Here is a 27,216-nt window from a genome sequence, read left to right as displayed (position 1 = left end):
GTATTTTTCCTCAGGACTGTTCTATAATAGTGTTCAGATTAAGAATAGCTGTCAGTGATTGATTGGCTTGATCAGTTGATCTGTTGTTATTCCTTTGACAGTACCTCTCTTCAGTCCTATTTTTTACATTTCTCTGCTTTCATTTTTCATCCCTTAATTGAAAGAGATAGAGAGCTTTTGCTGGGAAGTAGAATGGATTCTGTGTAGTTTCAGAGGTGGCCCCAAGTATGACATCTATATGATAAAATACACATCTTTCTGTGTACCCCTTTTCTTGATGGAATATGTAGCCTATGCCCAATCAGAGCAACTCTGTTCATTTTGTGTGTGTCTATTTGAGAACTTGTAACTGCTGTTCTTGCAGGTACAGGCTCTAAGCATAAGAAAGTGGGCATAGACCAGGGAAGGGCTTACCAATAGTAAGGAGCATGCAGGCTGAGGAGCTTCCTAAGGAGCACATGGATAGATTGGGACAGGCAGCCAAGACCAGGCCAGGAAATTGATGCAATAATAGGAGAACATTAAGGAAGCAAACTCTACCTTTACCTAGAAAATAAGTACATATATACATAGTAATAATAGATACTAAGTAAAACAAAATTCTATAAAATAATACTTAACCTTTACTAAAAATAATGTATTCTAATATTTTCCATACTGATTATGGCCTACAGTTAAAAAAAATTGCTCTGTAATGTAACTATAATAGATATTTTATTTCATGTTACATTTTTAGGTATGGGTATTCATTTTCATTTAAAAAATATTTTATCTTTTCTCATTTTGAAATGTCTTTCCTATCAAAAGAAATGCTATATATAACCAATCTGTCTGGTTTCCAAAGGGCAGCTAATCTTTTTTTTTTCCTTTTGTAGTTGGTTAATTTATTATTATTTTTTAAAATTTCTTTTTTTATTGAAGTATGGTTGATGGACAATGTTGTGTTAGTTTCAGGTGTACGGCAAAGTGATTCAGTTATACATATATATATCTATCCTTTTTCAGATGCTAAAATCTTCCTCTTGCTTTACAACTCTTTCTTTTCTTCTTGCTAATAGTAGGAAAAAAAACTGGCTATTTGGGGGAGGGGATAAATGGTACCATGTAAGTTAATTTTCTGCTATTAAGAGAAGTGTAGTTTTTTATTTAGCCATTTAAATAGAAATTGATTTAAATATATTGTCTTAAACAGTATACAAAACATATTCTAACATATTCTTAGAGTCATATATTGTATAGTTTGCTACATTTTTCAAATGCTGTTATATAGATTATTTTTTCAGCTCTTTATGGCAGTCTGTCCAGTGGGTAGGGCAAGGAAGTATTATCCTGATTTTACTGGGGGAGCTGAGCTCAGAAGAAGCTGAATGGCTGTGATCAAGCAGCAGAACCAGAACACAGGTCTCATGACAAGAGATTTATCCATTCTGTTGTGCACACACGTGTGTAATACGATGATCTTCTCAGAGGCCACTGATGTTTATAGTGGTAGCTGTTTCACGCCTACTAAAGGCTCCATTCTGCTTTGTGTTTTGGGTTCTACATTGTTTTATAAAAATGATTTTTCTTCTCCCATGTCAGGCTCTTCGCTGTTGCATCTGAGTGCTGTCAGAATGCCTTGTCAGTGATTCTGACTGTAGATGACTCCAACTTATTAATTGCCTCTCTGCTTCCCTGAAATGGGAAACAGTATGCTTGTAGAAACTATATCTAATATAGGAATAAATTCTAAATGTAAAATCGGAGTAAATAGGTTCTTATGGAGTGTATGAACTTCAGATACTGCATGAATTTTGTCTCTCTTGTCTGCTCAGTGGCTATTTTATTTATAATTTAAATTATTTTTGCTTGTGAGAGGCTTTTTTCCTCTTTCTTCCTGAAGTATACTGTGTCTCTCTAATGGCATCGTGGGGCTTTGCATGGGTTTGTGATGGCTATCTTCACTGATGCTTACCTTTCGAATTTATACCTAGAGTGAGGTAGTTGAGGTTCCAAGAAATTTGACTCCCACATGGGTGAGGTTTCAGTATTCCACTGCGACCGTTGTGACATACAGTGGCTAGACTTTCTGCTTAGTCTTTTTTTTTTTTTTCTGCTTAGTCTTAAAACTTGGAAACAACACCTGCTTTACAGAAAATTGTATTTCTTAAACTACATAATCGTAGCAACCACACCCCCTCTTTATCTAAACAGTATTTCTAACCTGTCCAAGGCTGAGGTTATTGCTGCAAGATAGCCCTCAGCTGTTTGCCTGGACAGTGGGACCAGATAATCACAGAACGCCTTCAGCCAGGTAGGTCTTTTATATACCTGACCTAAATCCCTGCCATGAACGATTTGAATAGTCTGTAAAATCATCTGGCATAATGTCAGTACAGGCGAGTTATAAAAAACCTCCAATTATTCCTTTGAACTTTGTCTGCCATGTGCTTTATGGAAATTGTCCCTGCTCTTCTGCCTCTTTGATGTCAGTCATTTTGGAGTTGCTGTTTCCCTTTTCCCCTGAGTGATGTAAGCTGTCAGAGTTGCTCAGAGAAAGAATCATGTAGGTGTGCAGTATGACAGACAACGTTGAGAAGCAGTTAATTCACCTGTTGGACATCCTTGTCATTTATGGTACCATTTTCTGTTTGGACACAGTTGCTGGCCACTATCACAGTCTGATGAGTCTCTCCCTCAGAACGTGGAGTGAAATTTTTTTGTTGTTGTTTAAACAGAGAGAGTAATGCTGTACATCTGTCGTCTCCATTAATGTCCTCCTTTCTGGAAGTTGCATATACTTTAAAAAAAAAGAACAACCAAAGAAGTACTTTTCTACTGTTACCTACACTTTGCTTCTGATTTCCTCCTAATCAGAGATGACAATAATTTTCATCATTTAACATTGCTTGACTCTGGATATTTGGAATTTAGACTTTTAAAATTATTTAGGTTTAATAAATTTCTACCAAGGCTCCTTAGATTATAATGGGAAAATAATTGTATGTTGTCCATTATGCTCTGATAACAGGAAATAAACACTATTAAACGTTATTTTATACCAAGTATAACCCAGATGTTAATAATGACAGGCTCATTTGTCCAGAAATGCAGAACACAGTATCCCCATGGCCTCCTGCAGTTTGCTGAATGCTCTGTTACTCTTTGATGATTTGCCTCTGTTATTCTGTCTGCCTGAAGTCCCACCCCTGTATACCTACTTGTTTAATTCCTACTCTTCCTTCCAGCTTGGATGAAGTATGACTTCAGCACCTCTTCCTAGCAGCCTCCCTTGCTGTTTCTGCAGTCCCTATGACTTAGGTGACTAACTCTGTGCTCCTCCCTTGGTCTTGAGAAAAACAACCTCCACATAGCACTTATACTGTTGGGATCACTAACAGACTGTGGGCTGAGTACAGGGACTTTGTCTTGCTATGTTGGATGAACTTGCCATAAGGTTGGGTATCTTAGGGTCCCTCTATAGGTCTTGTTGAACTCGTGGCAGTTCACACAGGGCTTTCCTGTTCAGTTAGAGCCACACAAAGGTTCGTTGTGATGGTTTAACATGTGTGAAAAGGACTAGTAGTATTGTGAGGAATTTGTAGCAGGTGAAATTGTTGCAGTCTTCATTAGGTGTTTATGAAATCTAAATAACTTCACATGAATTAGTTGAAGCCAGTGTTTTCCTAACTGCTAAATAAAACTTACCATATGGAGAAGGAATGACACTTTCTATGCACAGTAAGGGGAAAGGAAGAGACAGGATAGATATTTTTCAATAATAATAGCTTTCAGATATACATAGTATTTGATGATTTCAAAGGGCTTTTTACAAAAGCTTTTTTGATTCTGTCACCAGTGTTTGAGGTATTATCACTATTATTAAAGACTCAGAGTTGTGATTTGACAAAATCCTAGAGCTAAATCAGAGAAGTCATTGAATTTATTCATATATGTGTGTATGCATTCATGCCTTTGAAATTCATAGTGTTAGAAATTCACAAGCTTTAAAAGGCTTTACAGTAAAAGGTCTGTTTCCCACCCCACCCCTGATCCTCAGCTACCCAAATGTCTTCACTAGAGGCAGTCACTGTGATCTGTTTCTTAATCTCCCAGAGTTATTTTTCGCATGTACAAGCATGTATGTACACGAATTCTCTTTCCTCTTTTTAAACTAATGGCAGTGCACTACACATACTGCTCTACTCTTTATTTAAAACTATTTTGTAAAATGTACATTTTGCATACAGATGTACATTTTGCATACATTTTGTTTAAAACATACACATGCAATTTAGAGAATACTACATCTATATACCTAACACCTAGGGTACAAAATAGAATATTGCCAAATTCACAGTACCAAGTGTTGACTTAGCTGGCACTGTTAGATGAAGGCTTACGGAAAAAGACACATTGAACAGTCTGTGTCAGAGTCTGACTTTTGGCTTCCTGGTTTACAAGATTCCCTTCTGAGGAAGTGGGTGGGCAAGACCCTGAGTGTTATGGGGAATGTCATAGGGCTCATAGTTGAGACATCTGGTAGGATTCTCATGTCACCAGGTATGGATGATTGGCAGAAATGTGGTCAGAGAGTGGACTGCTCTGTGTTTTCTACTTCCAGTCTCACTGTAGCTGACCTCCAGCTCTCAGGAGCACGTCAGTTAAATGAGTGTGCTCGTTTGGTTCAGGTAGTTGACATGAAGGGGAGAGCAGGAACTTCATCAAGGCAAGTACAATTAAGAATCTGAGCCAGGGCTTCCCTGGTGGCGCAGTGGTTGAGCGTCTGCCTGCAGGGGACATGGGTTCATGCCCTGGTCCGGGAAGATTCCACGTGCCACGGAGCGGCTGGGCCCGTGAGCCATGGTCACTGAGCCTGTGTGTCCGGAGCCTGTGCTCCGCAACTGGAGAGGCCACAACAGTGAGAGGCCCGCATACCGCAAAAAAAAAAAAAAAAAAAAAGAATCTGAGCCAGGCTTACCTGGGCATTCTCTTCTCTGGCTAAAAAGAGGGCAGTAGGCATCTTGGTAATGGCATCTAGCAATACAACTGTCCACAGAGTGAAATTATCAATATTTCAGTGTGGGGACCTCCCTGGTGGCTCAGTGGTTAAGAATCTCTGGTCCAGGAAGATCCCACATGCCATGGAGCAACTAAGCCCGTGTGCCACAACTACTGAACCTGTGCTCTAGTGCCCGCGTGCTGCAACTACTGAGCCCCCATGCCGCAACTACTGAAGCCCGCGTGCCTAGAGCCCTGTGCTCTGCAACAAGAGAAGCCACTGCAATGAGAAGCCCGCGCACTGCAATGAAGAGTAGCCCCCACTCGCCGCAACTAGAGAAAGCCTGTGCGCAGCAGTGAAGACCCAACACAGCCAAAAATTAAAACAAACAAACAAAATTCAGTGTGGACTGGTTGCCCTCTTAATATAGCTTTCATCTTGGAATCTTCCTTCAATGTTGTGTCTTTTCCAACAACAATCAGTTCTCCAGTTCTCCTTCACCAACTGGGTGTCCTACAATTCATTTCTTTTATGCACTTCTTGGAGTCAGCACAGACCCCACAGGGTAAGTAAGGGCTTAGACCCACAAATTGCCCCCGTTTAGACACCAGCTGCAAATGAGGTTCCCTGCACTTCTGCCCAGGATACTATGAATCTGGAGGTTCCTAAGACCTCCCTTAAGGTTCTATAATTTGCTAAAATGACTTAGAATTAAGGAAAGAGCTGAGTAATCTCATTAGCATACAAAAGACTCTTTTGTCAAAGTTCCAAGGGTTTTAGGAGCTCTGCCAGGAACAGGGGACAAAGACTAAACATATTTTTTGTTATACCACAAGCATCATCCTAGAAATTCCTTTACCTCTCTCCTACATAGGATATCCTGTTTCTTGAATTTTTTACCTTTAACTTTTTTGTTTTACTCTTCCATTTCAGTATATCTTTCAGTAGCTTCTTGAGAAAGGGTACAAGGTGAGACCTTATATTTAAGGTGTTTTTATCCTACACCTAATACTTGACTTATAACTTGGTGAGTGCATAATTCTAGGTGGCAGATAATTTTCCCTCAGAATTGTGAAAGCATTGCTCTGTTGGCTTCTAGCTTCCAGTTGAAGTCTGAAACCACTCTGATTCATGGTCCTTTGTATATGATTTGTTTTCTCTCTATCGAAGCATGTAGAATCTCCTTTTGGTCCTCAGTATAATGAAATTTCACAGTTCCTAGAATCTTACTGACTTCTGATTTGAGAAATTTTCTTCAGTTAGTTCTTTGATAACTTCCTTTCCTCTCTTTTCTATTTCTGGTACTTCTGTTATTTGGATGCTGGACATTCTGGACTAGTCCTTTAATTTTCTTTTCTCTCCTATTTTCTATTTAGAAAAATTTTTGCTGTTTTTTTGAATTTGTCATTTCTCCTGTACTTTTTAATTTCTAAGAGCTTGTTTTTGTTCTCATGATGCTCCTTTTTCATAGCATCCTATTTTTGTTTTATGATTGTGGCTTGCATTATTGGTATTCTATCTGCTATAAGTATGAGGTTTTCTTTTATTCATTTTTATTCAGTGAGTTTTAATCTGTTACTTTAACTTGTTTTGGGGGTTATATGGCCTTATAAAATGAATTAGTAAGTGTTCTTTCTATTCTCTGGATGATTTTGTGTAAGAATGGAAATGTGTATTTATTGAATGACTGGAATGAATGTGTTCATGAACTCTTTTTAAAAAAACACCTGGATCTGATGCTGTCTTTGAGGGAATTTTTTTAAACTGATTTCTTTAATGATTTTAGTACCATTCAGCTTCAATTTCTTTTTTGGTCAAATTTAATAGTTAATATTTTTTAAAGGTTATTCATTTCACCGAAGTTTTCAAATTTGCTGGCATAAAGTTGTTTACAATAAACTTTTATTATCTTTTAAACCATAATCTGTAGTCTTTTTAAGTCCAGATACTGTTTTTTCTCTCATCCTGCTTTGTTGATTTGAAAATCTTTTCAAAGGACCAACTTTTGGCTTTATTGATCTTCTCTGTTGTAACTTTGTTTTCTATTTCTGTTTAGATGTATCTATATATCTATATCCATATCTGTGTCATCTATATTTTTCCCCTTCTTTTTTTGTTTTCACTGGATTTATTCCATTGCTCTTTTTCTAATTTCTTAAATGGATGCTTAGTGATTTAACTTTTGGCTGTTCATTTAATATTTTGAGATAAAACTTGAAAAAGGCGAGGGATCAAACCGAGTGGATGTTTGAGGGAAAAGTGTTCCGGGAAGAGGGGAAGCCCTGAGGCAGGAGTGTTCCGGGTGTGTTTGAGAGAAAAGCAAGACCAATTTAGTGAAAAGATTTTTCATGATATAAATGTGGAAAATAACTACTTATCTCCTTTCGTCTGTCATTTTCCTTGCTGAGATGTCTGTTTTATGTGACAACTGTGATGAGTGGGGAGAACACCATCTCAGTCACTCATTAGATTTGTGATCTAAGGGTTTTAAATGTCTTTCATATTCAGCTTCCCTGTTCATAATTTGTTGTCATGATTAAAGAGGCAAATGTGACTATCCCTGCACAGTAGGTGCAGAGTAAATGGTTGTTAAATGTTTTGAATTTGACATGTTTGCTGAAGTGATTTCTTTCCATTTTAGTGCACACTCCTGTGCTTGAGCATCCTGCCCTCTGCTGCCGTTGCCAGTCTGCAAACACGGGGAACTGCTGTAATCAGTAGTGTCAGCAGCCTCTAGGGTCTAATACTGTCCTCCTCTCCTCACTGTTTTGACTGAGCTGGACGTTCCTTGAGATGGTGGTTTCATTTTCTTTTGTCACGTGCTATTGAAAACATTAGCAGTGGTTGTTCTCACAGCTCTTGGTCTTACATGGACCTTTTCTACACGTGATCAAGGAGGTTCCTGTTGAGTTGCAGTGCCCTCTTCTGAGTCACTCGTTTCTCCTTACTAGATTGGTTTGGGATCTTGCCTTTGTTGCTCAGCCTTTTCTCATCCCTGAAACTGTTCTGTAATACTTTCTTCCATTGACCACCATTTATTCCTTAAACCTGGAGTTGGCAAAATTTTTCTATAAAGGACCAGATGGTAAATATTTTACATTTTGGGGGCCACATATGGTCTCTGTCACATATTCTCCCTCCCCACTCCTTTAAAAATGTAAAAGCCATTTTTGACTTGTTAGTAAGTTTTCTTTTGAATTTAAAGTTTTTTTTATGGTGCCTTAATTTTTAAATTGTGAAACAGAGCATATATTGAAAAGTTTATGAAAAACTTACACAGTTAGTTTAATGTGCAAAAATGAAACAAATTGTGACTCCTGCCTTCCAAGCCAAGAAATATAGGGTATTGTCAATACTTTAGAGCTGCCCCCAGCCCTGTGACCCTCCCCAACTGCATCTTTCTATGATCCACCCACTCTATTGCATTTTGTGGAAATCATTCCTTTGCTTTCCTTATAGTTTTATCACATGATAACCCTCCTAATAATATATTACTTGGCTTTTGTTTGATTTTGAGTTTTGTATAAGTGGAATCATACTATGTGTATCTTCTTTTGCTCAGCATTATGTTTTTAAGATTTATTCATGTTAATGCTCATAGTTGCTTAGTTGAATTCAGTTGCTTAACGTTTCCACATCCTTTTATAGTCCATTTTAATGTTGATGGACATTTGGATTGCTTCCAGTCTTCTGTTCTCATGAATAATGCTCTGTGAACATTCTTATGCATGTCTTCCGGTGCACATGTGTAAGAGATTTTCAAGGGCCTTACTCAGTAGTGGAATTATTGGGCATGTGCATGTCTAGCTTTTCCTGGTAATGCCTGTTTTCCAAAGTGGTTGTACCAGTAAGTTCTCCCTTCAGCAGATGATAAGAATTCCCTTTGCTCCTCGTCCTTGTCAACACTTGGTTTTGTTCTCTTAATTTTTGCTGTTTAGTGAATGTGATGGTATCTCATTGTGGTTTAAATTTACATTTTTTTGATTATTGAGCAGATTGAACATCTTTTTACATATATTGTTTTTATATGCTTCCAAGTTCTATGTCGTTTTTTAAATTTATTATTATTATTATTTTTTGTGGTACGTGGGCCTCTCACTGTTGTGGCCTCCCCTGTTGTGGAGCACAGGCTCTGGACGTGCAGGCTCAGCAGCCATGGGTCATGGGCCCAGCCGCTCCGCGGCATGTGGGATCTTCCCAGACTGGGGCACGAACATGCCTCCCCTGCATTGGCAGGCGGACTCTCAACCACCGCACCACCAGGGAAGCCCTAAATTAATTTTTATTTGTATTCTGGATACTGATTATTTGCTGGTTACATGGGCTGTAGTTTTTTTGTTTGCAGATTGTCGTTTTTATTCTCTTTGTGAGGTGTTCTTTATTTCAATGTTAAATTTATTGGTCTCTTACATTTGATCTTTTAAGTCTTTTGTAGTTTTGCCTTTCACATTTAAGTCTTTAATTCACCACGAATTAACGATCTCTTCAAACATGTAGAAGAGGAGAAAAAAATAAAGTGGACCCCTTCCCATATACCCATCACTCAGTTTCACTTAGTGTCAAAAATCCAATTTTGTTTTATCTTTTTCCCTCCACCTTTTTCTCTTTTTTTGCGGTACGCGGGCCTCTCACTGTTGTGGCCTCTCCCGTTGTGGAGCACAGGCTCCGGACGCGCAGGCTCAGCAGCCATGGCTCACGGGCCCAGCCGCTCCACGGCATTTGGGATCCTCCTGGACTGGGGCACGAACCCGTGTCCCCTGCATTGGCAGGCGGACTCTCAACCACTGCGCCACCAGGGAAGCCCTCCCTCCACCTTTTTTGGGGGAAGTATTTTAAAGAAAATCCCAGCATTATGTCCTTTCATCTCTAGTTATTTCAGTTTTACTGATATTTTATCTGCTTGATAAATGAGTTACAGAGAGATGCATGTTAAAATCTACTATGGTAGATTTTGCTGTTTCTCATTGTGATTTTATCAGTTTTTGCTTTATAGATTTTGAGGCTGTTTAAAAATATTTAGAATTATTATATCTTCCTGGTGAATAAAATTTTTTATTATGAGGGATCTTCTTTCTCATAAATCTTTTCTGCCCTGAAGTCTCTTATGTTTGACATATATATAGATATACAACCAAGATACATAGCCATACTAGGTTTCTTCCATTCCAGGTATGATATATCTCTCACAATTCTTTTATTTTGGTACAATACACATAATAAAATTAACCATCTTAACTATTTTTAAGTGTGCTGTCCAGTGGTATTAAATACATTCGTAATGTTGTGCTATCATCACCACCATCAATCTCCAAAACACTTTTAATCTTGTAAAACTGAAACTATATCTATTAAACAGTAACCCGCCCCATTCCCCCCTCCCCAAGCCCCTGGCAACTACCCATATCATTACAGTTGAATATGTACCTTACAAGCAGCATATAGCTGGCTTTTGTATTTTTATCCAGCCTAACTATCTTTGTATTTTAACTAGAAAGTTTAGTTCACTTAAATATATTATAGGGAATTCCCTGGTGGTCCAGTGGTTAGAACTTGGCACTTTCACTGCCTTGGACCCAGGTTCAATCACTGGTTGGGGAACTAAGATTCCACAAGCCCTGTGGCATGGCCAAAATAAATAAATAAATAAATAAAGGGTAAGAATTTAAAAAGATATATATATATATATATATAAAATAAATACTGATGTACTTTGATTTTTTAAAAATCATATTTTGTAGTTTTGTCTTGCTTTCTCTTTGTTTCTCCTTTCTTGCATTCTTTTGGATTTTTTTTTCTCTATTAGTTTCAGTGTTATACATACTCCTTTTGGTGGTAACCTTAGCATTAACATGCTTATTCAACTTATCGCAGTCTAAAATTCATCAATATCTTTGCTCTTCTTAAAATACTGTAATTTCAGTCACTCCCAATTTGTATGCTATCATTATTAATATTTTAATTTACTGTTTTTTAAAAAAATTAGTAGCATCTAGCATTGTTGTCATTATTTTATATTGTCAGTATTTTGTTAATATTACCTATATATTTATACTTTTGTTCTTCATTTATGTTTGCATCTCAGATCTTACTTGTAGGATCATTTTTCTACTGCCTTTATAATTTCCCTTATTGACAGTTGGCAGGTGACAAACTCTCTAAATTTTTACTTCTTCCAAATTATTTTTATTTTACACTTAACCATGAAAGATAGATCTTTTTACATACAATTCTATTTTATCCCAGCACATTGCAGGTATTATTTCACTGTCTTTTGGCTATAAATAAACAATTTGGCTTCAGTATTGCTTTTGAAGACACCTGTCTCCTTGCTTCTTTGAATGTAATCTTTCTCTTCTTTCTGGCTGCTTTTAAAATATTATTTTGTTGCTGTTGTTACAGAAATTCCACTGTGATATTTCACTGTCTGGATTCCTTTTTAATAATCCTGTTTAGAATATATTAAGCTTCTTGGTTATTTAGTATCTTTCTTTAGTTTTAGAAAGTTTGAGAAATTGCTGAGAATATTGCCCCCACCTTATTCTTTTAACTCATCTGGAGCTCCAATCAGATTTTTATTAGCTCTTGTGACTCTGTCTTCCATGTCTCTTAATTTTTTTTTCATATGTTCTGTCTCTTTGACTCTGCCATGGTCTGGGTAGTTTCCTCTGACCTGTCTTCCAGTTCATGGATTCACCTTTAGTTTATCTAATCTCCTATTAAATCTGCCCATGAATTTTTTATTTCTAACAGTGCATTCTTTATTTATTAGAAGTTCTCTTTGTTTCTTTTTCATATCAGCTTGCTCTGCCCATGGTGTTTTATTTCCTTGTCTCTTGTGGGTATGGGAGTGAGTGAGCATGTGTGTGATATACTTGTTTTGCTCAGAACTGTATCTTGGAAATGTTTGAGGTCTAGGATAATAAAGTTGGGTTTCTCCAGAGAGGATTGCATTTACTTTTGTCAATTGTCTAGGGCCCCTTCCAGTCTTTGACTCTTAAAATAAATTCTGGACTTGAGGTTTTTCAGAACACCCAAGTAGTATTTTAAGTCGTAATTACTCATGTGAGGGCTGGCTTATACTTTTGAATTCTCGGGGAGATGTTTTTTTCCCCCTCTCTTCAGTGCTGTGTAAACCACAGCAGAATATTTTTTGCCTTTAAAACAGTCCCCTTGGAATATGGCAACTCATTTATACTCTACCGTCATGCTTTTCTCTAGGGTCTTTATACTCTCTACCTTAGGTAGGTCAGTATTATTCATCTTCTGTTCTCAGAGGCCTACAAAACCAAAAAATTGATCATTGAATTTACCTAGTTTGGTAAATGCCTTCAAGGTGAAAATCAGCTTTAGTAAACTTAACTGACCTTTCTCTATTCCTGTCTTCATATAACTTTTGTCTTAAAATTCCTTGCTTTCTTGACAACTCATGAATGCATTTGAGGACGTTTTGAAATATTTTGTCCAGTATTTTTTGTTGTTTTTATTAGAAGGATTAGTACAGGTTCTGAGTTCACCATGTTGCTGGAAGCAGGAGAGTCTCTGTGTTTTTTTTTTTCTTTTTTTTTGTTTTTTTTTTTTTTGCTGTATGTGGGCCTCTCACTGTTGTGGCCTCTCCCGTTGCAGAGCGCAGGCTCTGGATGCGCAGGCTCAGTGGCCATGGCTCACGGGCCCAGCTGCTCCGCGGCATGTGGGATCTTCCCGGACCGGGGCACAAACCCGTGTCAAATGGAACTATAGCTAGATGGATAGAGGAATGACAGTTTAAAAAACCAAACACCTTGAAGGAAGAGTCATATACATGGGTACTGAAATAATATGCATTGAATTAATTTATTCATATTTTAATGGTAATGAGAGTCACTCCTGAGCAAGAGTCACAATACACTCCATGAGTAAAAAAAAAAACAAAATTATCACATATATTTACTTAAGATTCAAACTATTTTCTATTGTTTTCCAACAGTGTGGAGTAATACCTACGTACATCATGAAGTCATTCTGCATGTATTAAATTTTTCTGAAGTTTTCTTGCCATCCTTCTTTTAAATATCTTTAAAAATGTTAGCCTGGAGGGGAAAAAGGTCAGATGTCTATATAAAGGACATTATGTAATAAACATAGTAATTAAAATTGGAAGGAAATGGCCTGGGACAAAAACAAAACAAAATTTCATCCCTCAGTATAAATATTCAAAACTTCAAAGAAAATAAAATCCATGGCAGATGAATCAATCTCCATGAAATATGTATTTTGTTTCAAAAATATAACCTGTATCAGAGGTGGGAGTGCATTTGTTACCTGTCTGCAAATCCCAAAAGTACTACTCAAAATGTTCTTATGACATGATTAAACATTTAAATGTTCCAGGATGAAACGTTTGAGTGATCTTCCCAAAGTAAATATTTATCCCATTAAAATGATTACAGGGGTGATAGAATATTTTTGTCTATATTTGATTTAAGACATTCCCCCACTGCAGATTTCTATTATGACTTAATAGGAAACTGGATTAAATCATTTCTCTTGTTGGTAGATAATTTTTTTTCATCATGTTACTACTGGGATCATCATCAGTATAACTGTCAAGAATTTAAGGAAGGAAAAGATCCAATATGCAAATAAAGTAAAAAATTTTAAATTTCTTTTTTTTTTTTTTTTTGTGGTACACGGGCCTCGCACTGTTGTGGCCTCTCCCGTTGCAGAGCGCAGGCTCTGGATGCGCAGGCTCAGTGGCCATGGCTCACGGGCCCAGCTGCTCCGCGGCATGTGGGATCTTCCCGGACCGGGGCACAAACCCGTGTCCCCTGCATCGGCAGGCGGACTCTCAACCACTGCACCACCAGGGAATCCCTCTCTGTGTTTTTTATTTTTATATTCCCAGTTAGATTTTACTGTCCTTGAGAGGAGTGACCATACCTTGGACTTTCTTGGCCTTCTCTATAATGCAGTCTCAGTGTTAAGTGGACACTCAGTTTTACAGGTGGATGTGCAGCTAGGAAACAATTTTGAGGGTCTTCTATTTTGCATGTTTTATATCTATTATGTTTTTTAATCTTCCCAATTTTTTACAGATCAGTAAACTAAGACTTAGAAGGAGAATATAAACACAAATCTGGTAATTAGTTGGGCTAGGATTTAGACTCATGACTTTTTAAATAAATTTATTTATTTTTATTTTTGTCTGCATTGTGTCTTTGTTGCTGTGCGCAGGCTTTCTCTAGTAGTGGAGTGCGGGGGCTACTCTTGGTTGCAGTGCACGGGCTTCTCATTGCAGTGTCTTCTCTTATTGCAGAGCACGGGCTCTAGGCGCGCAGGCTTCAGTAGTTGTGACTTGTGGGCTCTAGAACGCAGGCTCAGTAGTTGTGGCGCACGGGCTCAGTTGCTCCTTGGCATGTGGGATCTTCCGAGACCAGGGCTTGAACCCATGTCCCCTGCATTGGCAGGTGGATTCTTAACCACTGCGCCACCAAGGAAGCCCGATTCATGACTTTTGACTTACAATTCTGTGTCCTTTCTGCTATACCATGTTGCTTTCTAACTAAGGTTGTTGACATTTGACATTTCTTATTATCTTTAGATATGAAAATTTTAGAGAAACCACTGGATTAATAATATCTGGATGAAATTATCTCTAAATTCTCACCTGAAAAAAATTGTTAGCTGAGGGTTCACTTTGCTTAAACTTTTATCAGTGACTTAAAACAATGTATTGACTTCTGTTATAGAAAGCAGAAAAAGAGAATTGCTTACAAACTACTATGTATAAGATAAATAAGCTACAAGGTTATATTGTACAGCACTGGGAATATAGCCAATATTGTATAATAACTTTAAATGGAGAATAATCTCTAAAAATATTGAATCACTGTGTTGTACACCTGAAATTAATGTAATACTGTAAACCAACTATACCATAATAAAAAAGTTAAAAAGTAAAAAAGACAAACAAACAAAAAAAAAGAATTGCTCATTTTTGCTGTTACAGCATTGTGAAATACTTTTGTTGTAAAATATAGGTAATTTTTGCTTTTTTCCAACAGGTGTGTATGTAATATAGATTGCAGTGGATACAGTTTTAATCCTGTGTGTGCTTCTGATGGGAGTTCCTATAACAATCCCTGTTTTGTTCGAGAAGCATCTTGTATAAAACAAGAACAGATTGATATAAGGCATCTTGGTCATTGCACAGGTAAAATTCATTCTACTTATCTAGAGACCTGTCTTTAATATTGAATATCACATGTCTGCAGTCTTATTTGTATATTTTGGTAGTGTTCCAAATTTGGAAAATGAGAAATCTTTGATGCTTTATTTTTTTATTACTATATATTTTAGAATTTCTTTGTTCTGTTACTAACTTAGCTTTTTTTCCCCCACTTATTTTCATTATCTCAAGATACAAACAATGGTCTTGGTTTACTTATTTAGTTACTAAGCTGATCCTAACATGGACTTGTAGATATATTTATAGTTCTTGAAAGTTGTCTCAAATTTGTAATGATTTTAGTTGTTTAAGAATTAGCTTATTTTAATTATAGTAAAACTATAAGTATTACCATATTTTTTTTCTTTGGCTGTGCCGCGTGTCATGTGGGATCTTAGCTCCTGGACTAGGGATCAAACCCGTGCTCCTTGCAGTGGGAGCACAGGGTCTTAACTACTGGCCTGCCAGGGAAGTCCCAACCATATTTTTTTTCATCTTTTTTTCTAGAGAATAATAGTTTACTTTGTTTTCACATTTTCTCTGTAGTTTTTGCTCCTACATATTATATACTGTTAGAGATTTTGGCGTGAAGTTATAGAGTGTAAGGAAAAATTATTACCTTCAGTTTAAAATTCTTTTTCTCTTCTTGCCATCATTTAGAAGCCATGATACCAACTAAGAATGAATTTTGGTTTCTTTTCCTACTAGAAATTTTCCTACAGTCACTAAAGTCACAGTTTTTCAACCTTCTTCCTCAGTAATACACACATGGGCTGAAATAATATATCATTTCCTAGTAACAAACAAGGGCCCCACACATTCTCATGGCCTAGGATTGTGCATCTTTCCTGCTTACAAGATCTAACCCACCCTCCCTCTAAGCCCCGTCCCTTTTTTGGACTTACTAAAGGGATATGTTTTTATCTGAGCTAAGGGAAGAAAGTTGCAAGCCAAAGTTTGCTACTTTATACCGATAGCAAGCTATTTGTGAAATACTGAACAACTGATTGCAATATCTATGGTCTAAGCTACCGAAGAATGTCCAAGAAGCTCATCATAGGATTGCCACGTGGGGGTCAGGTGTGCACATGGTACAGGAAACTGCTGATAGGGACCCCTTATAGGTGGAAGAAGTAATATGGTTTGCTTTTCTTTCATGGGGTGGCATTTAGAGTATAGATAGGTTAAAGAGTAGCTTAGAGAATATCTTTTCTGAGGAACTGGTACGTGATTGAACGGTACTGTCTGGAATTTCAAATTCAGAACAGTTGGTCATTTGAGGATTTTGTTAATTGAAACTCATGCCGATTTAGAAGTGAGTTTGGAGTATCTGGTCCTTAATTTTTGTCTTGGTTCCCATTTACACCTGAGTATTCCTCCCCCCATCCCCCCACCCGCTAGTACTGGGAAGCTGAAGCTTGTGCTTCTCAACAGGTGTTTATGGTTCATGTACAGTCTTCCTGTCCTACTACAATTAATCAGTCAGCGGTCATTTTTATAGTAAATTTTGTCTGATAACACAGTTGAGGTTCCACGTTAATCTGATATTTTTCCAGGGAAACTGGTGGGAGAAGGTAAATCTTGAGACCATTGTCCCTTGGAGAAAGGGCTAATCCTTTCTCTTCAGGGTGTGTGTTATTTCCGTTAGCACAGGGAAGACTTTTTTTTCAGGGAAGACTTTTTAAGGAGATGATATTTGAGCTGAAGTCTGAGTGAAGTCAGACTGTTCATCACGCAGGGTGCGTTTATATCTGGGATGCCTTGAGGCTGAGATAGAAGTGGCACAATAGATCAAGAGAGTGGTAGAAAATGTGAGCAGGATAAGTGGAGAGAGTTGGGAAGGACCTGGAGCGTTTGAAATATTTAGGAGTTTCATGGTGTGACTTAAGCATCATATGTATCTTAATTTGAAAACTTTTCTTTTACAGACACAGATGACACTAGTTTGTTGGGAAAGAAAGATGATGGACTACAATATCGACCAGATGTGAAAGGTACTGAATCACAATTTCCCAAATTTTGGCCAACTACTGAAATATGGTCACTAGCTGTCTTTAAGTAGTTCTATTTCCATTATAATGACCTTTCTAACTTTGCTCTCTGTAGCAATATACAGTTGATTATTAGTAATAATACTGAAATAGTTAAGGTACCTCTCAGTTTACAGAGTACTTTCACATATGCTTTTTTTAAATTGAAATTTTTGTTTTTGTTTTTGTTTGTTTTTTGCGGTACGCGGGCCTCTCACTGTTGTGGCCTCTTCCGTTGCGGAGCACAGGTTCCGGACGTGCAGGCTCAGCGGCCATGGCTCATGGGCCCAGCCGCTCCACGGCATTTGGGATCTTCCCGGACCGGGGCATGAACCCGTGTCCCCTGCATCAGCAGGCGGACTCTCAACCACTGTGCCACCAGGGAAACCCTAAATTGAAATTTTTATTGAGATAATTATAGATTCACATGCAGTTGTAAGAAATTATATGGAAAGTTCTCTCATATTTGCTTGTAAAATCCTCTTTACCTCTCTAGAATCTACTGTTAACACTTACCCTCTGTGCATGGGTCTTTTTTTTTTTTTTTTTTTGTGGTACGCGGGCCTCTCACTGTTGTGGCCTCTCCCGTTGCGGGGCACAGGCTCCGGACGCGCAGGCTCAGCGGCCATCGCTCATGGGCCTAGCTGCTCTGCGGCATGTGGGATCTTCCCGGACCGGGGCATGAACCCGTGTCCCCTGCATTGGCAGGCGGACTCTCAACCACTACGCCACCAGGGAAGCCCTGTGCATGGGTCTTTGAACCTTGTTACCTCTGCCTGGAACTCTTCTTTGCCTAATATTCATCTTTCCAGTCTCACCGCAGAAGTCATTTCCTTTTGGGAACTATCCCTTGACCCTTAAATCTAGATTAGGTGCCTCTCCTGCATACTCCCCTATCCAACCCCTTAACCTGCTCTAAGTATAACTGTCTGTTCTACTCATCTGTGTCCCCCTCTAGTCTATGAGTTCTGTGAGGACAGGAGACTGTATCTATCATGTTCACTTTGGGATTCCTAACACTTAGCAGAATGTCTGGTACTACATAGATGCTCCACACTTGTCAAAAGAATGGGTGCAGCTCAAAGAAGCTGTAGGATTTATTTGTACAAAGTCTTACATGTAGTAAAGGTCAGATTCTTAGGTTCTTCGACTGCAGGTCCAGTGCTTTTTCACTCCTCATTTTCATATTCATTATTTCATTTGATTCTTACAACTACTCTGAGGGGTAAGGACCAGTGGGAACATTGAGGCTCAGTGAGGTTATATCTAGTGAACCAAAGCAGGTCTCCATCTTGGGATCCTAGACCAAGGCTTCTGTATAATTGCTTTTCCACGTGTGCATCTTCTACACATTTGGTTATACTAATGGACAATTTTTTAAAGATATGTGATCTACCTTTTATGCCTAATTTCTAAAAAATATATAAAATGAGAATAACAGGCCCTATTTCATGGAGTGTCATAAAAGTTAAATGAAATAATGCGTGTCAAGTGCTTTGAATAGTATCTGACATACTCATAAGTGTGCAAGAAATGGTAGCTGTTATTATCTTTAAATAATTTGTTATTTCTGTCACTTGAATCAGTCATATCCCATGAGCCCCTGACATATCAGTTTCCTCTGCTGATACAAAGTACTATATTTAAAATAAGAAGTCTCTGTATTCTCATAGGAGACATAATAGATTGGTGCTAGTTTTATTCTTTATACAGATAGTACATGACCAGAATAGGAAGGCTCTTTTTCAGTAGGTAGAAGCTCCTACTTAAGGCAATTTGGGGAATTGTGTATACCCAAAATACTTGTCTGCCTTTGATAAAATTACAGGGATAATTTAGTGCCTAAGCCATTTTTGAGATACTTAACATTCTTTGCACGTAAGAATTTGTCTATAATGCAAATTAAATTATCATAAGCAGTAGATATAATTTACTAAGTGCCTACTTTATACTGGTTATTTTACTAGAAATTATTGGTGGATAGAAAGATATCTAATACATGACATCCATCTTTAAAGAGCTTGTGATACAATAAGAAATGAATATAACCTAATTCTAACAAAGTAGAAATGGGTTATTGTCATAAATGTAGTGCTGTTAAAAAGTGCAGTGAGAACTCAGAAAAGAAGAGATTACTATTTGGTGGGGGATGGTGAAGATCTGAGAAACTCATGAAAGAGGCGGAATTTGAGCTGAACTTTGAAGGATGGTTAGGATTTGAACAGAGGTCAAAAGGGTGTTTAAGGAGGATGGAAGAGCATGAGTAGAGGTATGGATGCAGACAAACATGGTGATAGAGAATGTATTGGAGAATGATAAGGAATCTGTTTTTGGCTGGAGAGTAGGGGGCTTAAGAGGCAGAAGTGGAAGGCAAGGCTGGAAAAGTAGCTTGGGGCCAGATTGTGTACAGTCTTTTTTTTTTTGGCTGAGTCCTAACCCCTGGACTGGCAGGGAATTCCCATGTGTAAAGTCTTGAATGCTGTGTTATCCTAGGGCGTTTAAACTTCATTTGTGGGCAGTGGCAGAATCATTATATATTTGAAAAAGGCAAGACAACAGAGTTAACCAACTGAATGCATTATATCTGGCAGGAATTGTGCTTATTATGTACTTTGGACTAGAGGCAGGGAGATCAGTTAAGTAAACTCAAAAGGAATAGATTCCTGCTTAGATATGGGGGATAAAGAGTTCAAGCTCAGATGACTTAGTTGATGGATTCTATTTATAGAACTAAGAATGTTGGGAGGGGAAAGGTGTTTGGGGTAAGGTAAGGGAGGAGTTGACGGTGGAGGTGATTAATTTTATTTTGTAGTTTGAGTTGCTTGTGGAACTCACCTAGGTGACTTTGCTTATTAGCATAAATTTGTGAGTCAGTTGAGGTGATAACCGAAGTCATGAGAACAAGTGAGAGAGATTATAGAGCTGTATTGTCTAGTAGGGTAGCCACTGGACACATGGCTATTTAAATTTAAATTTATTAAAATAAAATTAAAGGTTTTGTTTCTCATTTATACTAGCCATATTTCAAATGTTCAGTAGCTCCATGTGACCCGTGGCTACCATATTGGACAGCATAGAAACAGAACATATCAAGAGTTGCAGAAAGTTCTGTTGGACAACATTGTTATTTATAAAGGAGAGGAGGCTAGGGACTTCCCTGATGGTCCAGTGGGTAAGACTCCACGCTTCCAATGCAGGGGGCCTGGGTGTGATCCCTGGTTAGGGAACTAGATCCTGCATGCATGCTGCAACTAAGAGTTTGCATGCAGCAACTGAGAAGTCCGCATGCCGCAACTAAAGATCCCGCATGCCACAACGAAGATCCCGCATGCCACAACTAAGACCCAGAGCAGCCAAAAATAAATGAAAATAAATAAATAAATATTTTTAAAAAAAAGAAGAAGGAAAGAAAAAAGAAAGGAGAGGAGGCCAGGATGAAGCAGAAAGAGGATCCAGAGGAAAAAAATCAAGAGTACAGTGGCACAGAAGTCAAACAGAAAGGTTGGCTCGTAGTTTAAAACGCTGCATAAAGGACTTAGATGACAAGCATCGAATTTGAAGACAAGGGGATCATTGGTAATCTTGGACCAAGGAGTTTCTATAGAGTTGTGAAGATGAAATCCAGATTGTAAGAGTTAACACATGTGCTAGTAGTAAGGAATAAAGGTCAGAGGTAACTCTATTTTGTATGTTTATCCCATTTTTTTTTTTTTTTTTTTGCGGTACGCGGGCCTCTCACTGTTGTGGCCTCTCCCGTTGCGGAGCACAGGCTCCGGACGCGCAGGCCCAGCGGCCATGGCTCACGGGCCCAGCCGCTCCGCGGCATGTGGGATCTTCCCGGACCGGGGCACGAACCTGTGTCCGCTGCATCGGCAGGTGGACTCTCAACCACTGCGCCACCAGGGAAGCCCTGCTTTTGTTTTTTTTGTTGTTGTTCTCACAAGCATTTATAGGAGCCCCTTAGTAAATATTCGTGTCCCCAGTACACAACCAAGACTAGGTAAGCAGGATCTAGGAATGGAGGCTACAAAATGAAAAGCAGGGACACAGCATCAGTAAGAAAAACTGGAAGATAGTGCTCAGTAAGAATGTTGTAAAGCTGAGCTCTTGGAGAATAGTGCTCCCAGAATGGAGTATTTGAATGTCCAGCATGGTGGCTGAATTAGTGCTTTTCTTGGGCTGTTGGAAAACCTGTGGTAAATATTGAAATTGTAGTGTTAGAAGCTTGGTTGCAGATGTTGAAGTCATAAAGGGATATGATGGCAGAGCATGAGGTGTGTGGGACCTGGGTATGTGACATTTTAAAAACTTGATTGTAGAAAATTTCAAACATGAACCAACAGGATAGTATGATGAAACCTCATGTACCCAACCACCGTCAATGGTTAAAAGCATTCTGTCTTTCTTGTTTCGCCTATATATCTCTACCCAGTGGATTATCATTATTCTTATTTTACAGGTGTTTTTTTAGGTGTAATGTATATACACTGAAATGCACAAATGTTAGCTATCAGTTTTGACAAATGGATATACCCCATCTGCATTATACCTTATCGTAGTCTATAACGTTTCCATCTACCCAGAAAGTTCCTTTGTGGCAGATGACATTTTAATGTGGCCATTTTTATCCAAAGATGTTTTCATACAGCCTAAAATCTAACCGTATTAATACAGCTTGTTTGATATGCCCTTTTAAAAATGGTCTTGATAAATTTGCCTCATCAAAAGGTAAGCCTGAGCCAGTTGCTAAAATCACTGAAGGAAGGTGAGAGTGTGTGTTGTGGAGCGTGGTGGAGAGTCATGATGAGGATGGTTAGAAGGCTGCGTAGGTGGATGGTACAGACCCCCACGGGAGGGCGGTCGTTGGGAGATGAGAGTGGGATGCTGATCTGGAGGTGACAGGTGGTGAGCACAGCAGGGGAAGATGAAAGGAAGGGGGATGGAGGAGTAATGTGATTTTGGTATATCAGGGAGATGAAAGGAGTACTTCCTAAGCAAACAGCTGTGGAGATGGATGAGTTTATGTGCATTAGAAAAGGTGTTTCACTGGGCAGAGTAGAAAGACTAGGGTTGATAAGGAAAAGAGTGGGATTTAGACATGAGAGAATAGGGGGTGTTGGAGGGTAGGTAAGAGTTTCTACCTAGGTAAATAATTCTCTGTTGGGGTCCAAGGAGACTCGGGTTAGGGAAGGATGTGTTAGTGATGAAGCTTGGGGTGCAGGGTGGTATAGGGGAAGCAAGAAAGAGTATACCGAATTTCTTAACTGTAGGGATTTGTGGAAATAATGCCTGCTTTCTCTTGCCTGCTTTCTCTAATTTTCTTCAGAATATTTACTCTGCCCTCAGCTATCACCTTGGCGAACACTTGTTCTCTAGCTTTAATCTTTCTCTAAGAACTAGTTTCATACGTTCAGCTGCCTAGTGGGTCTTTGCACTTACGTTTTGTTTGAACTGCCATTGCTTGAACCTCCAGGAACTACCGTCTTGCCTGGAACATGATAGATGCTTAATAAATACCTTTCGGAGAACTGGAGGTCTAAATTTGAACTCAGTTTACTACATTCTCTCTCCTGTCGTTAGGCTCACATTAGAGTCATTTTTGCAATTTTTTTATTGTGGTGAAATATATATAACAACTCGTACCATCTTAACCACTTTTAAGTGTTTAGTTCAGTGGTATTAAATAAATTTATGGTGCGGTGCCACCGTCACCACCATCCATCTCTAGAAGTCTTTTCATCTTGTGAAACTGGAACTATATCCATTAAACAACAACTCTTCATTTCCCCCTCCCCTCAGCCCTTGTAACCACCATTCTGCTTTTTGTTTCTATGATTTTGACTACTCTGTGTACCTCACATAAGTAGAAATCATACAGTATTTGTCTTTTTGTCACTGGCTTGTTTCAATTAACATAATGTCCTCAGGGTTCATCCATGTTATAACATGTCAGAATTCCCTTCCTTTTTAAGGCCGGAATAATGTTCCATTATATGAATATACCACATTTTGTTTATCCACTCATCCATTGATGGACACTTGCGTTGCTTCCTGTTTTAGCTATTGTGAATAATGCTACCATGAATATGGGTATATAGCTATCTCTTTCAGACCCTGCATTCGGTTCTTTTCGGTATATATCCAGAAGTGGAATTGTTGGATCATAAGGTACTTCTACTTTCAGTTTTTCGGGAAAGCACCATACTGTTTTCCCCGGTGGCTGCACTGCTATACATTTTCACCAACAGTGCTCAAGGGTTACGATTTCTCTACATCCTTGCCAATACTTGTTATTTTCTGGTTTGGGGGTAGTAGTCATCCTAATGGGTGTTAAGGTGCTATCTTGTAGTTTTGACTTCCATTTCCCTAATGATTAGTGATGTTGAGCATCTTTTCGTATATTTATTGACCAATTGTTTATCCACTCTGAAGTAAAGCTGTTTTACACAATTCTATATTAGGAGCATCTTCAATAAGGAGGACAGTTCTGTTTTACTAAACACTTAAATGTTAGTGGGTTGGTTGTTGCAGACTATATAAAGGGTGAAACTGGGGGAGTTTGACCTTAAGAAAAAAAATTGGTAGGCAGTGGGTTAGGTGGTGAGCAGACATGGGGAAATCCACACAAAGTTAATGAGAGAGAGAGAGATTTCACTTAACATGAGGAAAATTTGATAGTATTGGAATTAACTGTATTATGTTGAGTTCCTTATCTCTGGAAGTGTTTAAGTAGAAATGGGATCTTGGGGCTATAACTAAAGAAATTCCTTCATCAGACCAAATGGCCTCCAAGGACCCTTTCAGATCTGAGTTTCTGAGCTCATTTACTTTCCAAAGCATCTTCCAGCCATATTTATTTTTTTCTGTGTTTCTAATATCTATTCCTACTTCTGAGCTCAAGCTTTTCAGTGCCACAGTTTGGATTATGTAGTAACCTCCTAATTGGTCACCTGGTTTTACCTTTATCTTCCAATTAATTCTTAACAGCTTTTTGAGATATAATTTACATACTATTAAGTTCACCTGTTTAGAGAGTGCAATGCAGTGGGGTTTTTTTAGTATATTTGCAGAGTTGTACTAGCATCACATCATAATCTAATTTTAGATCATTTCTCATCACCCTCAAAAGAAACCTCACACCCATTAGTCACTCCTCATTGCCTCCGAACCACCAGCCCTAGGTAACCACCCTCAGTTAACTTCTTTTGTAAAACGTGGCTTTCATTGTGTTGCTTTCCAGCTAGGAGGAGTTCAGGGTCCTCCCTGTCCATATAATTAAGAAAACATTTCTCACCTGCGGTTCAAATTTTTCCGTACTCTGATTTCAGCGTATTTTTCCAACTTTGACTTATATCTTTCTCCAGTCTGAATGTACAGCTCTTGCTAGGTCCATTTAACTCTCGTTCTTGAGAGTAAGAACAGGTGCGTTACACCTGTCTTTCGGTTTCCACCACTCCTCTATCTAAATCTGTCTATGCTTTGAGACCTAACTTGAGTCCTACCTTTTCTGTGAATCCTTCCCTGGGTTATTTTGCCTGAAATGAGTTCTCCTTTGCATGTGAACTTCCATAGCACCTAGTATTATAAAACCTTCTTTTGGTATTTTGTTGTACACTCTCATGTGGGACCCCTTCCCTTTTGTTGTTCAGCTTTTTGTGTGATTCCCTAAATTGATTATAAGCTTCATAAGGGTAGGGACTGTGACCACTTTTTCTTTATACCTTCTGTAGCTTAGCTGTATATGGATGTGCACAGAAATAGTATGTAAGTATAAAGGAATGAATAGTGCCGGCACTGAGCAGGATGCTGAATTTGGACTCTGGAATAGATACAGATTTCAAAGTCTTAATAGACGTGTCCATGTTTTATATAGCTTTGCTTTGTCTAGAGCTTGATACCACATTCTTTATTAATTCATTCAATAAATGCTATTGGTGTCATACTTTGTCTATTAATTTCTCAAAACCTATTATTAATTTAGTTAACTTTTTCTTATTGCTATCATGCATATGAATTCTCTGATCGCTTTCAGCTTAGCATTATTCTTGAAATTTCCTGCTGTTTCTAGGACTCTCTTATGGTAGATTAGTACATTACCACAGCCTCTATAGACCAATGTGGTCTTTTTGTTATACACTTTATAGGACTTTGTTATTATAGTTAGTACATAACCTCAGTCTCTATAATCCCATTATTATATACTTCCTGGTGTATCATACCATGAAAATATCATGTTCTGAGAAGTTGCACGGTGGTGATGAGCACTGTGGGAGACAGTTGCATTTCTCGAGTCACTTAATGGCTTGATTGCGAAGGTAGAATAGTACTTTTGGCTTGATACCATATCAAGAAAGTACTACATGCTAGGTGTCAGGAGTTATACAGAAATGAGTAATACAAGCATCTAGATTCTCAAGGAGCTCACAGTCTTATGGTAGAGACTGATTTAAAAAACCTAAATAGTTATAAGACAATATCATGAGTATTGTAGTACAGAAGTGGGTGCTAGAGTTATAGCAGCCCAAAGGAGGGATTGATTTCTTTTGCCACAGCAGAATTACAGTTTGGGAGCTGGAGGAGACCATATACGCCCTTTGAGGACAGGATATATCTTAACCGTTTTTCTATCCCTGGCACCTGGCAGAGTCCCTGGCATATGGAAGGTGATGAATGATGATAAATGAGTAAGTCATCTGTTCTGTGCTGTCCACTATGGTAGCTACTAGCCACATGTGACACTATTGAGTATTTGAAATGTGGCTAGTCGGAATTGAGATGTGCTGTGAGTGTGGAGTGCTCATCAGATTTTGAAGAGCTATTTGAGAAAAAAGAATGTAAACTATCAAAATGTTATGTGTTGATTATATATGTTGAAATGCGATTTATTTGATATATTAGCTTAAATAAAATATATGATTAAAATTAATTTATTTCTTTTTACTTTTTAAAAATATGACTACTAGAAAATAAAAAATTATGTACATGTCTTGTGTTATACTTCTGATAGACTTTGCTGATCTCATTCAACTCTCTTAGAAATGATTTAACTGAGGTTACAAAATAGCAGAGATACCCTTAAAATTGAGACTTTACATGTTGGATTTCTCCTAGTTTAGTTCTCTTCCTAGGCATAAATTAGTATAATGTAAATATATAAAATTTGAGGTAAAGTGACGTAAGTTTGGTCTTGTTAAGGATGACGTGATACGCTCTGCTGTAGTTATCTTATCTTTGAGCTTAATAATCATTAAATTTTTTTTCCTTTTGTATGTAAATTTTGATCTCCAGAAAAATCTGCATGTTCAGTTCTCAGTTTTTTCACACTTGGTACTTCTATTTCCATTTCTCCCTTGCTTTTCCTCTCCCCACACTTGTATAAACAGATATACACATAGCCTCCTATTTATTCCTTCTTCATTTGTCTCCATTAACTTTCTTCAGATTATATTAACACTTTATTTGTATTTTGGGGAGATAAGCCTTTGCTGTTGCATGATCTGGTACATGGAGAGCTGGTTGGTTTAGTGGTCTTGTACGTACATTAATTATCTCACATAATCCTCTCAAAACTGCATGAAGTATAATCCTGTTGTTGTCCTGACTTTACAGTTGTGAAATCTCAGGCTTAGAGAGGTTGGTATGTTCAATGTCACACAGCTAATTATGCACAGAATCTGTAAGCTGGAACTGTATGAAATGGCAGGAAGCCTGGGAATTTTTCCTACACACGTACAGGCCTGTAAACATTGGGGAACTCTGGGTCCATAGAGCTGAGGACTAAAGTATTAAGTATATGTCAGAAAAAAAAGTAAAAAAAAAATCCATTCCAGATTGTGTGAGTATGTGAATGAGTACGTGCGTATGTAACTATATGAGAGAAAGAGACAAATAAGGATAGAGAGAGAAATGAATGAATGAATGAATATCATTGATTTAGAAGACTGGGTCTCCATGCCTTCATCTTTCCTGCCCTTTTCTATCTTTCCTTCCTGACTCTTTCC

The 27,216-nt window shown here is 38.1% G+C and overlaps 1 protein-coding gene across 1 annotated transcript in view; it reads left to right on the top strand.

The window, feature by feature from the left end:
* TMEFF1 (transmembrane protein with EGF like and two follistatin like domains 1) overlaps positions 1-27,216 on the top strand; it is a 93,238-nt gene that overhangs the window by 48,497 nt on the left and 17,525 nt on the right. Inside the window, exons 6-7 of the mRNA XM_007461636.1 lie at positions 15,022-15,170; positions 17,114-17,179. Of these exons, the coding sequence (XP_007461698.1) occupies positions 15,022-15,170; positions 17,114-17,179 (215 nt within the window). The remainder of the gene's footprint in view (positions 1-15,021; positions 15,171-17,113; positions 17,180-27,216) is intronic.

The sequence above is a fragment of the Lipotes vexillifer genome, unplaced genomic scaffold (genome assembly GCF_000442215.2).
Source record: "Lipotes vexillifer unplaced genomic scaffold, Lipotes_vexillifer_v1.1 scaffold809, whole genome shotgun sequence".
Classification (NCBI taxonomy): Eukaryota; Metazoa; Chordata; class Mammalia; order Artiodactyla; family Lipotidae; genus Lipotes; species Lipotes vexillifer.
The sequence above is the reverse complement of the archived record's forward strand: the minus strand, read 5'-3'. Positions and strand labels throughout refer to the sequence as shown.